Source organism: Achroia grisella, unplaced genomic scaffold, assembly GCF_030625045.1.
Source record: "Achroia grisella isolate CSIRO2021 unplaced genomic scaffold, CSIRO_AGI_Agris_v1 utg1248, whole genome shotgun sequence".
Classification (NCBI taxonomy): domain Eukaryota; kingdom Metazoa; phylum Arthropoda; class Insecta; order Lepidoptera; family Pyralidae; genus Achroia; species Achroia grisella.
Genome location: NW_026712607.1, coordinates 500,356 through 516,153, shown reverse-complemented (window position 1 = coordinate 516,153; position 15,798 = coordinate 500,356). Strand labels below are relative to the sequence as shown.

General features: G+C 34.2%; 1 protein-coding gene across 1 annotated transcript; it reads left to right on the top strand.

The window, feature by feature from the left end:
- The first annotated feature begins 274 nt into the window (after nt 1-274).
- Nucleotides 275-14,937, top strand: LOC131854906 (nucleolar protein 6). Its single transcript, XM_059206090.1, has 13 exons — nt 275-315; nt 437-1,508; nt 2,584-2,854; nt 3,448-3,663; nt 4,017-4,121; nt 5,555-5,697; nt 7,929-8,090; nt 8,542-8,842; nt 10,947-11,197; nt 11,741-11,955; nt 12,646-12,831; nt 13,668-13,769; nt 14,730-14,937. The coding sequence occupies exons 1-13, from the start codon at nt 304-306 to the stop codon at nt 14,862-14,864; spliced, it is 3,171 nt and encodes a 1,056-aa protein (XP_059062073.1). The 5' UTR covers nt 275-303; the 3' UTR covers nt 14,865-14,937.
- Nucleotides 14,938-15,798: the final 861 nt, after the last annotated feature.

Genomic DNA, 15,798 nt, shown 5'->3' with positions numbered 1-15,798 from the left:
CTTGAACACGGTAGAAAATCTCTCGATCGGAATTGTTGGTTCTATAGCATTATCGACACTGCTCTATTGATAAATCAAAGGAATAAAATATAGCTGCATAGATTATATGCTTTGGTCTTAAGTTTAGATGCAAATTATTGTTGTCACTGTCAATTTGTCAACCAAACCGTCAGTCAGTCAGTCAGTTTCCCACAGTCATACCCATGCTGTATTGCGCGTGTTGTTTACATTTTTAAGTTATAACCTTTATCATTAAATATCAATGTAATAAAAATAAGTCATGAAAACAATACATTAGTGAAAATGGTGAAAAGAGTAAGTATTATGTTGTTAATTAGGATAGAACTTTTATGAATAACCACTCATGAAAGTTCTGTCGAACAATTTACATACGTTGTTGTGGTACAGTATGCTAATATTTTTATAATTTCTGTAGAAAATAGATAGTATTATATCTGAAGACAACGACACTAAAAATCTTGCTGAAAATGGAGATAAACAAGCAAATGAACCTAACAAAGACGGCAAGAAACGCATAAAAAATTTGTATCGACAACCGACCGTGAACGAATTAAACAGGTTACAAGAAACCGAGAACTTATTTAACTCTAATCTGTTCCGTTTACAAGTCGAAGAGATACTAGAAGAGGTGAAAGTTAAAGAAAAGGTCGAAAAGAAGCTGCAGCTATGGTTAGTCGACTTGAAAACTCATTTGCAGTCTATAGGAGAAGATAACAAAGAGTATGATCTTAGTGAACAAATTCTAGAGAAGCATCTTAAGGTAAAATTGCCGATAAGTAATAAATTGAAGAAGACTAAATGCATGTTTAAGTTCCACAAGTTCACCGACATTGAAATTGTAGGTTCATATGGTTTAAAGTGTCCAATAAACTCAAAACTCAGAGTCGACATACAGATCACAGTGCCAGCTGTTACATATACTAAAAATGACTCTATAAACTACAGATATCATAAGAAAAGAGCTGCATATCTAGCTGTTATTGCTTCACATTTGAAAAATGCTAATATCATTGAGGAATTGAAGTATTCCTGGCCGAACGGTTGCGAAACTAAACCTGTATTGGATTTTAAACCGGCAGGGAAGCTTGGAAACTTTGTAGCTGTACGTATCGACTTAATTTGTGAACCAGAAGCATATAAATTACATCGATTTAGTCCATCTCGTAATAATTTGAGGGAAACGTGGTTATTAGAAGCAGATAATGCAGAGAGTAATGTAGAGGTGGGACCTCCAAGTCCCTATTACAACAGCAGTGTGTTAACAGATCTGACGGCATCAGAAAATGAGAACTATTTAAGAGAAGTATTATTGAAGAGTGAAAACCTGAAGCAGGCAGTTGTTTTATTAAAGATTTGGTTAAGGCAAAGGAAATTGCAAGTGTCAGGCCATATTGTTAGTATGATTGTTGCATATTTGGTGCAAACAAAGAGAATTAACAATATTATGAGTAGCTATCAGATTATAAGGAATGTATGGATTGCTCTAAGTAAGTATATATTTAATGTAACTTGTTGCTTCATTTTCAATTCACACAGGCTTAATTTGTGCATAAATCAAATACAAAACAAGTTCTAATTTCATTTATTGATATCATTGGATGATGTATTGTATTTTTAACTATGAAATATTTGTTGTATCTTCGATAAATATATGACTGTCTCTGGATAACCTGAAGAATGAGGCAGCGAAATAGCAATAAACAAAATCGGCATTAACTTCACTATCAGTATAATGTATAAATCTATAAATAAATAAAGATAAAATAGTTTGAACTGTAGTCAAAATAAATTTATTTTTCTTTCAAACTACAGTTCAAATTACTTAATGTATATTAATAGCGGCACCAGCTGAGTGGAAGCCTTTTCAGCATGGACGATTATTAGTTTTTAAGTTTTCTTTTTTACTCTGTACTCTTTTTATGCTGAATAAATGATTATTATTAAATTCATTCATTATAAAACATATTTACTAGTGTAATAAATTCTGGATATCTTCTCTTTCTCTTTTAAATATAATTAATAAGTATGTATTATTCAAAATTAACTAAATTAAATTATATCAAATCAATCAAGACTCAAAATAATTTCATTTAATATAAATCACTAGCTGACCCATGCAATTACGTATGCATCACACTTACTTCACATTTATCATTATGTTTCTCCCACATACATTTTTTTTTTTTATATTTAAATACATTTTTCCACAGACATATTCGTCCGTGCCTTTTTTAATTTACTTTAATATTATAATATTTATTTAATTTCCATTTTTTTACAACTCCAGCCGAGATGTTTTTGACCGTGGAGCTGCTCAAAAATGATGTTTAATGGGCCGCGCGCGGGACGGGGTTTTTTTTTTTTCCTCTCACATACATTATATCTTTTTAAATTATAGCATATGTGTTATTCTGACGTAAAAGCTAAATTATTGTAAAGTTTCATCAAGATCCATCCAATAGTTTTTGTGTGAAAGAGTAACATACTCACAAACTTTCACATTTATAATATTAGTAATTATTTTAGATATACTAGATTATACTGATGTAATTTTTTTTCTAGGAACATCAGAATGGGACACAAAAGGGATATCTCTCCACAAAGGAGACAACACACCGCAACTGGAAGAATTCCTACAACATTTTCCTGTGGTATTTCTGGACAAGACTGGCTGCTACAATGTCTGTTGGCAGATGTGTAAGGGCACTTATGATGCGTTGAAGAGGGAGTGTGCTATATCTGTTGAAATGCTGGATAACGGGAAGATTAATAGTTTCATACCTATTTTCATGACTCCCATCCGGCCTCTGCTACAATTTGATCATATACTGAGGTATATATTTTTTAATTCAATCCATATGCTACTACTATTATATCAATGTGTCTCTTAATTGTTTTACAGGTACTCAATATTCAATACTCAATATTTATTGCATTCCATGATATTACAATGAAAGATGTTCATAATTGATTTTAGATCATTATAAAATCTGTTGGGGCATGTAAACATAACATTATTATTATTATAACTAACTATAACATATAATTTAATATTATTCATACATTTATCTATTATAATATGACATTAATTAAATTAATTAAATATTACATAAAAACTAAAATGTAATAAAATATTCACTTACATTATAATATTGTTTTTAAATAGTAATTCCTTTAAGTATTTTTTTAAACAGGCTATTCTTATTCAAAGCTATATCATATACTAGATATACCCGCGGTTTCACCTGCCTAATATTTATAGCCTATATGTTATTCTGATATATAAGCTATATTGCTGTAAATTATATTTTATGTATACTTCATCAAAATCCCTTCAGTAGTTTTTGCTTGAAAGAGTAACAAACATCCATAATCATTATGGGTGTTATTAAGATTAAGATAGTAATATAAATAACTGTTTTACAGGTTCAAAAATTTCAGTAATATTAAGCAATCGGTGATAGCTACAGTGCCCACACAGTCTCGTGTTAACTATGGTTTAGACGAACGCACTCTCGTCATAGACACCCTTCACGCTCTTTTAACCAAAGGGTTAGGGAACAGGGTGAATGTGATACTGCAGTTGGTAGATGCTGACTTGTCATGGCCCGTTAAAATTAAACCCGAGAAGGCAAAGAAAGAGTAAGCTTAAATTTTTTTAGTTGCAGTTTTATTTTTATGAAAAATATTTTTTAGTAGTTAATAGTTTTATTTTACTAAATAAATTATAATACATACTAAAAATTTGACATTCATAAGTGACTAAAATGTCCTGCATGAACAAATGATTTTTTAATTTCAATTTAGTTAGTAATTTAGTTTAGTGTGTTAGGTAGTGTAATAGACTTTGCTCAGTAAATATTATTTAAAAGATATTTTGATTTTATTTATTCTATTTTAATTAACACTTATATTATAATTTATTTATATTCTCATTCTTTTATGATTATTAATGTGGACTATTGCAAATGTCTAATTATTTATTTTGTTTTTAGTAATGCAGAGAGCATATCTTTTGGTATTATCCTGAACCCTGACACCTGTTTCAATGCAGTAGAGAAAGGGCCACCAGCCAATTTACCAGAAGCAGAAGAATTTAGGTAATAACAGAAAATAATTTTCAACTTTCTTTGTAAACAAAGCTGTAAAGCAAATTGAAGAGTTGGTAAATTATAGTAGTGTTTTTGTAGAAAAAACTTTAAATTCATAGCGCTGACTATGTTATCTGATTGCACTAAGAATGCGTAGCGGTTTCTGTTGATTATCGCATGCCACTTACTTGTTACTGTGTATTTATTCATTTAAAATAATTTATTCAAAAGAACAAAACACAATTTTCTTGCTCGTTTTTCTTGTGATGAGTCTGTGTTCAGAATGAGCGGGAGAGTAAAAAATATGATTATTAAAAGTGGTTGTGTTGAGTTTATTTGGTATTATAATTGCCTTATAATACGGTTTGATTGCTATGCGTAATTTATTTATTTTTAATTGCATATGCATGTACAATAAATTTACAATATAATAAATTAACAATATGGATGTTGATGAGTGTAGTAATTTCGCAGATGACTCATTCCATACTAGTTTCATAAGGCCAAAAGCCTCCATACATCTGTCAGTTTAACAGTTTGTTACGACTAAATAAAATTTTCAAAACATTTCTTTTATTTAATAACAATTTCCTGCCTTAGTTTCATTTATAACTTCTCTCACATACATCAGGTATGTTCGTGGGTTATTAAAAACTAACTAATTTCAATTATTAAAGACTAGCTTTTACTCGCGGCTTCGCTCGCTATAAAACTATTTTTTGATAAAAAGTATCCTATGTTCATTCTAATACCTCCAAGAACATGTGTCCAAAATTTCATGATGATCGGTTTAGTAGTTTTTGCGTGAAAGAGTAACAAACATCCCTACTTTCACATTTATAATATTAGTAAGGATTTGATCGAATCGATCGATGGATTTGAATTTTTAAGGATTTGTCGTATAATATTAGTAAGGGTTTGATCGAATCGATCGATCGATTTGAATTTTTAAGGATTTGTCGTATAATATTAGTAAGGGTTTGATCGAATCGATCGATCGATTTGAATTTTTAAGGATTTGTCGTATAATATTAGTAAGGGTTTGATGGAATCGATCGATCGATTTGAATTTTTAAGGATTTGTCGTATAATATTAGTAAGGGTTTGATCGAATCGATCGATCGATTTGAATTTTTAAGGATTTGTCGTATAATATTAGTAAGGGTTTGATCGAATCGATCGATCGATTTGAATTTTTAAGGATTTGTCGTATAATATTAGTAAGGGTTTGATCGAATCGATCGATCGATTTGAATTTTTAAGGATTTGTCGTATAATATTAGTAAGGGTTTGATCGAATCGATCGATCGATTTGGATTTTTAAGGATTTGTCGTATAATTTACCAAGGGTTTGACTCCTCCTATGATACGAACATTTATGTTCAAGTCTGCTGTAGCGTCTACTTAGATCCTACAGTTAATTCCAATTTATTCGTCCTTAGAGCGTTCTGGGGTGACAAATCTGAGCTGCGTCGGTTTCAAGACGGGTCCATCACGGAGACGTGCGTGTGGGAGGCGGACAGCAACATCGAACAGCGCGGCATCACGCGCCAAATCATTGATTACCTATTGAAACTTAAATACCGTGAGTATTTGTAGATTACCATCTTCATTGTGTAATAATAACCCTGGACGATTCACACGGTGCTGTGTCTACACTTGTAATATTTCTGTCATCACTCGAAACCCTTCCATTAGTACCTCTTAAGATGACGTAGATTTAAGTCTACAAGTAAAGTCAGTCTACGTTCCTACTCCGCGTCGAGTGTACACGTTACTAATATGCCATGTAGTACACTATATAATAAACGTATTAATGTACAATAAATAGTACAATTATTTTACCGGTATACTCATTACCTACATACTACAATATACTATGTATTATGTACCGACACCTCATTACATACAACGCTACAGTGGTGAGGTGATAACCATCGCCCTATAGCGTCATCTAGTGGGACTAGATTCTCAGACCTGACTCTGGCGATGGCAGCATCGATAACAAACGAATATGTAACGTAATGTAAACAATATAAATATTTGCATCGTGCGAGGAATCGAACCTATGACCGTCGGAAGTAAGGCGATGTGGCAATCTTTCACAGTAGTGCCGATACACCGGCCAGTAGTCCTCCCTCATGAAGGTGGGCAGCATAATTTATATTATATTATATTTATAATTTTTACTATTTTTAACAATGAAATTAAATGTGTCGGATAACATAATTTTGTATTGGTTACATAACGAGACTCGTTATGTAACCATTTGTATTTTAAAATTCTAAAAAAATAATATGACTTATCCGCAACGGATAATCCGATAATTTCATATCCGATCCGGTATAATAATCATTCCTATATCCGAAACCTATCCGTGTCCGAAATTTTATATCCATAACATCCCTGGTATGTAGTCGACAATATGGCAACTGCAAAACAGTTTTTTTTATAAACTAATGTAGTTGTTTACGAAGTCCGCATTAAAAAATCTTATTTCCCACCGGCATTATTACATTGTTAATCTTATATATAAAATTCTCGTGTCACAGTTTTCGGTCCCATACTCCTCCGAAACGGCTTGACCGATTCTCATGACATTTTGTGAGCGTATTGAGTAGGTCTGAGAATCTCTATTTTTTATCCCCCTAAATGTAGCAGACAAAATTTTTTATGATACAACATACAAAAATACATACAATCCTAAATTTTCACCCTTCTATCATCAACCCCTATTTTTTATAGCTTTATTAATTTATATGGCAAAACAACGTTTGCCGGGACAGCTAGTTATGTATATTATTTTTAAAATATGTTTTTAGTGTACAATAATTTTAGGTTGACATATATTTATTTCAATTAAAGTATGATCGACAACGTGTGAACACACCCGTGGTCATGCCTTTAATGTGTTAATTTTTTTTTTTTTTTTTATTTATTTAAGTTTTGCTCATATGTTACAGTAGATAGATAGACAGACAGACACATTTCAAAGTAGGTTAATTATGGACCCTGTTGGGCACAGCAAGCGGAAGAGAAGACAGCAGGCCGGATCATGGTCTTTGTTGATTAAAAAATGTTATTATACAATTTTAGTAATTAAATATATACAATTACAAATTATTAATTTTTACTATTTTTACATGTTATTGCCTTTAATTCTTTATGACTGATAATTCACAACTACAGCTTGCTGGACGTTATCTATTCCCGAGGTAACCAACGCTTGTTTTAGATTACTGATATAAATACTTATATATTTTTTTTATGAATAAATAAATACTTATATATTTTTTTTATGAATAAATAAATCTAAATAATACTATAAACACGAAAGTTTGTCAGTATGGATGGATGTTTGTTACTCTTTCACGCAAAAACTACTGAACGGATTGTGATGAAATTTGTCGATAATATACCTTATACATCAGAATAACATATATACATATAATTTTAAAAGCTATTATATAAAATATAATGATAAATGTAAGTGAGATGCAGATGGAGTTGCGCGTGGACATTAGTAATGAATAAATAAATCACCCTGGACAATTAATACAGCGCCATCTAGTCCCACGGTAAACAGCTTGTGTTATAGGTACTTGACCATTGATAGAAATACTTATATTTATTTTTTATGAATACATGTATAATATACATAGAAGATACCCAGACCAATACAAACAATCACACTCTTGAATACAAAGATTTGCACCGTGCAAGGACACAGGATCTGTTTACCGCGGGACTAAATAGCACTGTGTTAATAGTCCTGAGTTATTTATTTATTATTATTATTATCTGTTATGTTTGCAGGCATATCATCAGTATTCAGCTACTCGGAACCTATGCCACCTCTGGCCCTACGTCCGCAGAACAAGCCCTGGCAGAAGGGCAACTGTTGCCTTATCAAGAATTCAGAAAGAGCCACCTCTATGCCTCAATACACGCCTGTGTCTAAAGTTATTATTGAACTAGGTAAGTTTACTATATATAATAAAAATCAAAAATAATTTATTCATATAGGACATTATAAGACTCTTATGAACGTAATTTTTCTTTATTAATGTTTTTCCTTACCTGCCAAGGTAAGCAGAGCTTATGTTACATTTTTTAAATGCATAATATACATATAAAATATCCAGATCGATACAAACAACTCATGAATACAAATGTTTGACCGTGCGAGGAATCGAACCCGCGACGATCGGAAGTAAAGTCTATATTTCGATTAATTTAAAAAAAAGTTATAAACATATAATAAAGATGTGTACTTCTATATACCTATAGAAAACCCATCTTAATGTAAAGATTTTATGTTATATACATAAAATCTTTACATTATGATGGGTTTTCTATTATTATATTATTAAATATTATTTTTGTTATAAATAATATCCTTTCTAAATTTTCTTTCTATTAATATCAGGGCACAGCGGAAAATGGCCAGGCGATATAGAAGCATTCCGCTGCCTGAAAGCAGCATTTCATCTGCAAATAGCCGAGCGTCTCAACAAACAATTCGAAATCCCCACGCAAGCCTATCCGACACACTTCGACGTGCTCAAAGACGGTCTAGTATTCCGGCTCGCAATCGCTCACCCTAAAGAGATCACGTTGATACGCAGACAGACAGACAATGGTGTGGTGAAGTTTGTAGAGAGCGAGGAAAGCATTGAGTTGCATTATGATACTGTGGTACTGCCGAGGCTGAGGGGCGCTTTACACGGGTAAGTATTTTTTTTGTGTAACAGAATCGTAAATAAACTCCTCAAAATGATTCCTCGCAGATTGCACCAGAAGGCCTTCGTTAGGCATGAAGCATAACAATAAAGAGTATTTTCAATAGTCCAGATTACTAACAATCCGCCTTCCTCCTAAAAATGAGTAATTCCTAGCAGATTGCACCAGACGCAACCTTCGTTAGCATTGGACTCTATTTACTAACAATCCCATTTCAAAAGTTAGTGATTCACAGCAGATTGCACCAGACGCAAACTGTTAGCATTGGACCATTAGTCCACATTACTAACAATCCCATTCCGCTAAAAGTTAGTGATTCCTGAAGATTGCACCAGACGCAAACTTTTAGCATCTGTCCACATTATAACAATCCCATTTCCCCCTAAAAGTTAGTGATTCCTAGCAGATTGCACCAACAAACTTCGTTAGCATTGCACTCATTAGTCCACATTACTAACAATCCCATAAAAGTCCGACACACGCAAACTTCGTTACGTGTCCACATTACAACAATCCCACCTCCTAAAAGTTAGTAATTCCTAGCAGATTGCACCAGACGCAACCTTCGTTAGCATTGGACTCATTAGTCCACATTACTAACAATCCCATAAAGAGTGATTCAGCAGATTGCATAGACGCAAACTTCGTTAGCATTGACTCATTAGTCCACATTACTAACAATCCCATTTCCCCCTAAAAGTTAGTGATTCCTAGAGATTGCACCAGACGCAAAGCATTGGACTCATTAGCCACATTACTAACAATCCCATTTCCCCCTAAAAGTTAGTGATTCTAGCAGATTGCACCAGACGCAAACTTCGTTAGCATTGGACTCATTAGTCCACATTACTAACAATTTTTTTAGTGATTCCTAAGATTGCAGACGCAAACTCGTTAGCATTGCACTCATTAGTCCACATAAATAAACAATCTCCCAAAATGATTCCTCGCAGATTGCACCAGACGCAAACTTCGTTAGGCATGATTAGTCCACATTCTAACAATCCCATTTCCCCTAAAAGTTAGTAAATCCTCGCAGATTGCACCAGACGCATTAGTCCACATTACTAACAATCCCATTTCCTCCTAAAAGTTAGTAATTCCTAGCAGATTGTACCAGACATAATCTTCGTTAGCATTGGACTCATCAGTCCACATTACTAACAATCCCATTTCCCCCTAAAAGTTAGTGATTCCTAGCAGATTGCACCAGACGCAAACTTCGTTAGCATTGGACTCATTAGTCCACATTACTAACAATCCCATTTCCCCCTAAAAGTTAGTGATTCCTAGCAGATTGCACCAGACGCAAACTTCGTTAGCATTGGACTCATTAGTCCACATTACTAACAATCCCATTTCCTCCTAAAAGTTAGTAATTCCTAGCAGATTGCACCAGACGCAACCTTCGTTAGCATTGGACTCATTAGTCCACATTACTAACAATCACATTTCCCCCTAAAAGTTAGTGATTCCTAGCAGATTGTACCAGACACAACCTTCGTTAGCAATGGAGTCATCAGTCCACATTACTAACAATCCCATTTCCCCCTAAAAGTTAGTGATTCCTAGCAGATTGTACCAGACGCAACCTTCGTTAGCAGTGGACTCATTAGTCCACATTACTAACAATCCCATTTCCCCCAAATAGTTAGTAATTCCTAGCAGATTGCACCAGACGCAAACTTCGTTAGCATTGGTACTCATTAGTCCACATTACTAGCAATCCCCTTTCCCCCCTAAAAATTAGTAATTCCTAGCAGATTGCACCAGACGCAACCTTCGTTAGCATCATAAGCCCACATTACTAACAATCCCCATTCAGGGGGAATTGGATTGCTGGTAATGTGCATTAATGAATCCGTTGCTAGCAACATACCATGTCAGATTGACTTCCACCTTTCCTCTGGAAACCATCATGATAAATTCCAGGTGAATTTGTCAGGATGGGCTTACTGACATGGCATCATATTTATGTTTTAACCTTCACTGGTACCTTGCCAGCGTAAACCGTTAGCGCAGACGGGTGCACCATTCCATTATCATCCATTAGAAAAAAAAACACCCTTAAATATGTGTGATTCTTTGCAGATTGCACCAAAAGCAACCGTCGTTCGGTCCAGCAGCGTGCCTACTCAGGCGCTGGTTCTGTTCCCAGCTGCTAGGCTCCGCTATGCCGGAAGTGACGGCCGAGCTGGTGGTAGCGGCGGCTAGCATGCGGCCTTCACCGTTACCACCTACCATCAGTCCTGTGGCACTATTCGCTCGCGCCCTGACTCTGCTCGTAGAAACCGACTGGTCGCAAGAGGTCGTGACTCTAGACTTTAATGATGATTTCACGGGTAAGCTGCAAGATTTGCAGAAATGAATTTGTATTCATACTAGCTGACCCGTGCCACTTCGTCTGCATCACACTCACATGACATTTATCATTATATTTCTCCCAATTTACTAAATATCCGTTTAAATTATAGCCTATGTATTATTCTGATGTATAAGCTATATTACTGTAAAGTTTCATCACAATCCGTTCAGTAGTTTTTGCGTGAAAGAGTCGTCAAACGTCCATCCATACTCACAAACTTTCGCGTTTATAATATTACTAGCTTCTACTCGCGGCTTCGCTCCCATTGAATCAAAAATATTTTTTTTATATAAAAAGTATCCTATGTTCATTCTAATACCTCTAAGAATATGTGTACAAAATTTCCTGAGGATCAGTTCAGTAGTTTTTGTGTGAAATCGTAGCAAACATCCTTACTTTGCCATTTATAATATTAGTAAGGAGTAAGGTTGTTAACTGATCAGTGTACCTTGTGTGTGTGTGTGGCCTTTAACGCAAATAAAAGCTTTAACTGTCTAACCTGGATTGTGATGATATGCAGCGGAAGAAATCTCCACCTTGGAGCGGCAGTTCTCATCCCGCGAGGATAAAACCCCGCGGATGTACATCGTGACGCCGTACGACGGTGAGCTGCCGTCAGCGTGGAGTCGACACTCTCCGACCCCGCAGGTGCTGGTCAGGGTCCAAACCTTGGCGAAGAGCGCACTCCAGTACCTCAGCAGTTCCCTGCTTGAGGACATGAAGGAAAATATACTGGTAATTGACATTTACCATTACATAGTATAAAATAAAGTCGCTGTCGCTGTCTGTCCGTTCCTATGTATGCTTACATCTATAAAACTACGCAACGGAATTTGAAGCGATTTTTTTAATAGATGAGTGATTCAAGAGGAAGTTTTGTATATATAATACATGTACACTTTGTACACCCGTGCGAAGCCGGGGGGAGTAGCTAGTTATATTACTTAATGGGACACCAATGGCCGAAAGGCAAGACAATGATTATTAATTTGTTGTAGGGTAAAGCATTTTTTTTAATTTAACTAGGTGAATTATGATAAATGTCTCATTGTTGGAGAAAGATTATTTTTTAATTTGTCCAGACAAATCTTTTCGATTCCATTTAATGAAGTGAAGGCAAGACAATGATTATTAATTTGTTGTAGGGTAAAGCATTTTTAACATAACTAGGTGAATTATGATGAATGTCCCATTGTGTCATTTTGTCCAGACAGATTAAAAAAATATCGTTGTCCTATTTTTGACCGATAGTTTGCCATTCTAGAATGGCAAACAGAATCTGTCAATCACGAGATGATAAGTTTTAATTATTGATATAATGTATTCGTTTAGTATTCTTTTGTATCACAACATCGACTCTTGACCCCCTTTGCTTATCCAATCTGGAATTTCGGTCATAAAGATATACATTTCTTTATGTTTCAGCCTGTATTTGTGCCATCGCTTTCCGGATATGACGTCATAATTCACCTCGAAGCCGCATTGGTCCCGTATTACGGCGAGCGGCTCGACCAGACTCCCCGGCAGAGGGCGCCACCCGCATCGGTAATCGATGACGTCATACCCGTGGTGGAGTTCCATCCGGTCATGAGATACTTGGAGGAATTGCGAGTGAGCTTCATATTATTTATAAAATTTTTTTACTAATAATCTTATATATAAAATTCTCGTGTCACAGTTTTCGTTCCCATACTCCTCCGAAACGGCTTGACCGATTCTCAGGAAATTTTGTGAGCGAATTGAGTAGGTCTGAGAATCGGCCAACATCTATTTTTCATCCCCCTAAATGTTAACCAGGGTTATATATTCACTATTATTTTTTTTTGATTTTAATGCAAAACAACGTTTTGTATTCACACACTAAACTAAAAATATATTAAATTATGTTAAAAGAGCGTACTGACTCGTTCTTCTTGTGATGAGACAGTTTCCGAACGAGTGGTAGATCAAAAAATGTAATGACTAATTCAAAAAGGTTTAAATGTAATCCCCGGTTATTTGAATAAATGATTTTCTATTCTATTCTATAGCCCTAATTCGCCACTGGGTAACACAGTATATATATTTTTCAGAGTGCATACAATGAGTACACCTTGTTTTTTTTTTTATAAAGGTTTAAACAAATCCCCGGTTAACAGGTTAGGGCCCTCTATAGCCCTAATTCGCCACTGGGTAACACAGTATATATATTTTTCAGAGTGCATACAATGAGTATGCCTTGTTTTTTTTTTAAAAGTTTTTAAAATTCCCCGGTTTCACAGGTTAGGCCCCTCTTTAGCCCTAATTCGCCACTGGGTAATACATTAACTGTATTTTTCAAAATGCATACAATGAGTACGCCTTGTTTTTTTTAAAAAAGGTTTATAAACTTTCTCGGCCAACAAGTTAGGGCTCCCCCTCTTTAGCCCTAATTCGCCACTGGGTAACGCAGTATATATTTTTTTCAGAGTGCATATAATGAGTACGCCATGTTTTTCCACGATGCGTACGGTGGCGATGTAATCGCTGTATTGTGGAAACCAGACGTCGCCGAAACCAGGGATTTACAGGTAAACAATCTCTAATATTTGAAAATAGTCAATTTTATAAAGAATATGTATATATTATTGTATAAGTAAAAAGATATCCTTTTCTTTTCAACTAGTACTGTGTTTTTGTTTTGAAGTTTTTTATTATAAATCTGTATTAAAAATATATCGTATGTTTTCACCCTTTTACTATCCCCAATTTTTTAATCATCATTGCCTTGCCTTTATCCCATTATTTGGGGTCGGCGCAGTGTGTCATTCTCTTCCACTGCTCTCTATCAGTCGTCATATCTAAACATACTCTTCTTTTATTCATATCATCTTTCACACAATCCATCCATCTTTTCTTAGGGCGTCCCCTCCCTTTACATCCATCCACATTCATATTATACACTTTCCATAAGACATGGTCCTCGTTCCTCCGCATAACATGTCCATACCAGCTCAATCTGTTACCTCGCAACTTTTCTATAACCGGCGCAACTTTCAAACTTCCTCGTATATACACATTCCTTATTCTGTCATTCCTGGTGACCACACAGATCCATCTTAACATTCGCATTTCTGCCACATGCCCAACATTCAGATCCATACAAAATGACAGGTCTTATGATAGATTTATAAACTTTACCCTTTAGTTTCAAGGGCCAATTATTTAATAGCGATATTAATTTATAACAACGTTTACCGCTTTGCTAGTGTATACATATACTATCTCGGTTTCATCATCATCATCATCATCTGCTTCTTCCTTATCCCATTTATTTGGGCTCGGTATAATGCTTTTCTCTTCCATGATCTTTATGACCATGACTGTCACTATTTCTTTTATATCATATTATTCCGATGTATAAGTTGTATTACTGTAAAGTTTAATCAAAATCAGTTCAGTAATTTTTCCGTGAATGAGTAACAAACAGTCATCGATACAAACTTTTGCGTTTATAATATTAGTAACATATATCTCTTAAATGTTTTCAGATACTGAACGCAAATGCTTTAAGACCAGTGGTGGTGGATGGAGAGACAAAGTACAAGATAAACACACAGGCAATAATAGAAGACTTTAAACATATAGGGCAGGGTCTCGTCACACATGTTACTGTTAATACATAAATAAATATGTATAATATATGTTAAATATGTTTGATTTAATTATTAATCTCCATTTATCTCGGATAATTAAATGAAAGGCCTTCTATGTATCTTTAAAATAAATTTTAAATTCTATGTATCATATATGTATTAATTTACATTTACACTAGGTAGAAATATTTTTACATTACAGTATGTAACTATATTATTAAATGTATTTCTATACTTCAAATATAGTATAAATATCAAAAGAATATCATCTATACATATAAATAAAATTGGAATGTCTGTTTGTAATATTGAAATAGCCGTTTTTTACTACATGCATATGAATATAAATACGGTACATACATCAAAATAACATTTTTTACAATTTTTGTCTGTCTGTCTGTTTGTTCCGGGTAATCTCTGAAATGGCTGGACCGATTTTGACGGGACATTAAGGAGTAACTTAGACTACTTTTATTTTAGAAAAATAAAGTTAACCTCCACGCGGACGAAGTCGCGGGATCAGCTAATTATTCATAAAATAGTCTACATATTTGTAAAATTATACTAATCTAAATAGAATTAATAAAAAATAAATTGATACACAAAAATTATAACACATTGTATGTCAAAATTAGGTACGTAACACTTATTTTCGTTAGGTGTCAGTCAATTACTATTAATCTTCTGGAATATAGAAATGAATCACTGAATGTGTTGCTAAGCGCAAAGAGCAGAGACGATTGCGCAAATTTTTTTTTAGAATATATACCTTGAAGTACGCTAGTAGCTCTTAATCTCTAATTAACAACAACACTTTTCTATACTCCCATACGAACGATTTGTAATAATACTTAAAAGTCAACTACAGAGGCCTTTATTTAATTAAGGCTACTTGACCTCTATTATAAATACCTTATAGACTAACATACATAGGGAATAATAAAATATCAATTCTAATTGTCTC

Bases quoted from the DNA above. Each gene is read 5' to 3' on its own strand.
- LOC131854906 (XM_059206090.1), top strand. The intron at 5,698-7,928 runs GTGAGTATTTGT...TTATGTTTGCAG, and splicing joins CCTATTGAAACTTAAATACC to GCATATCATCAGTATTCAGC. The intron at 13,770-14,729 runs GTAAACAATCTC...AAATGTTTTCAG, and splicing joins CCGAAACCAGGGATTTACAG to ATACTGAACGCAAATGCTTT.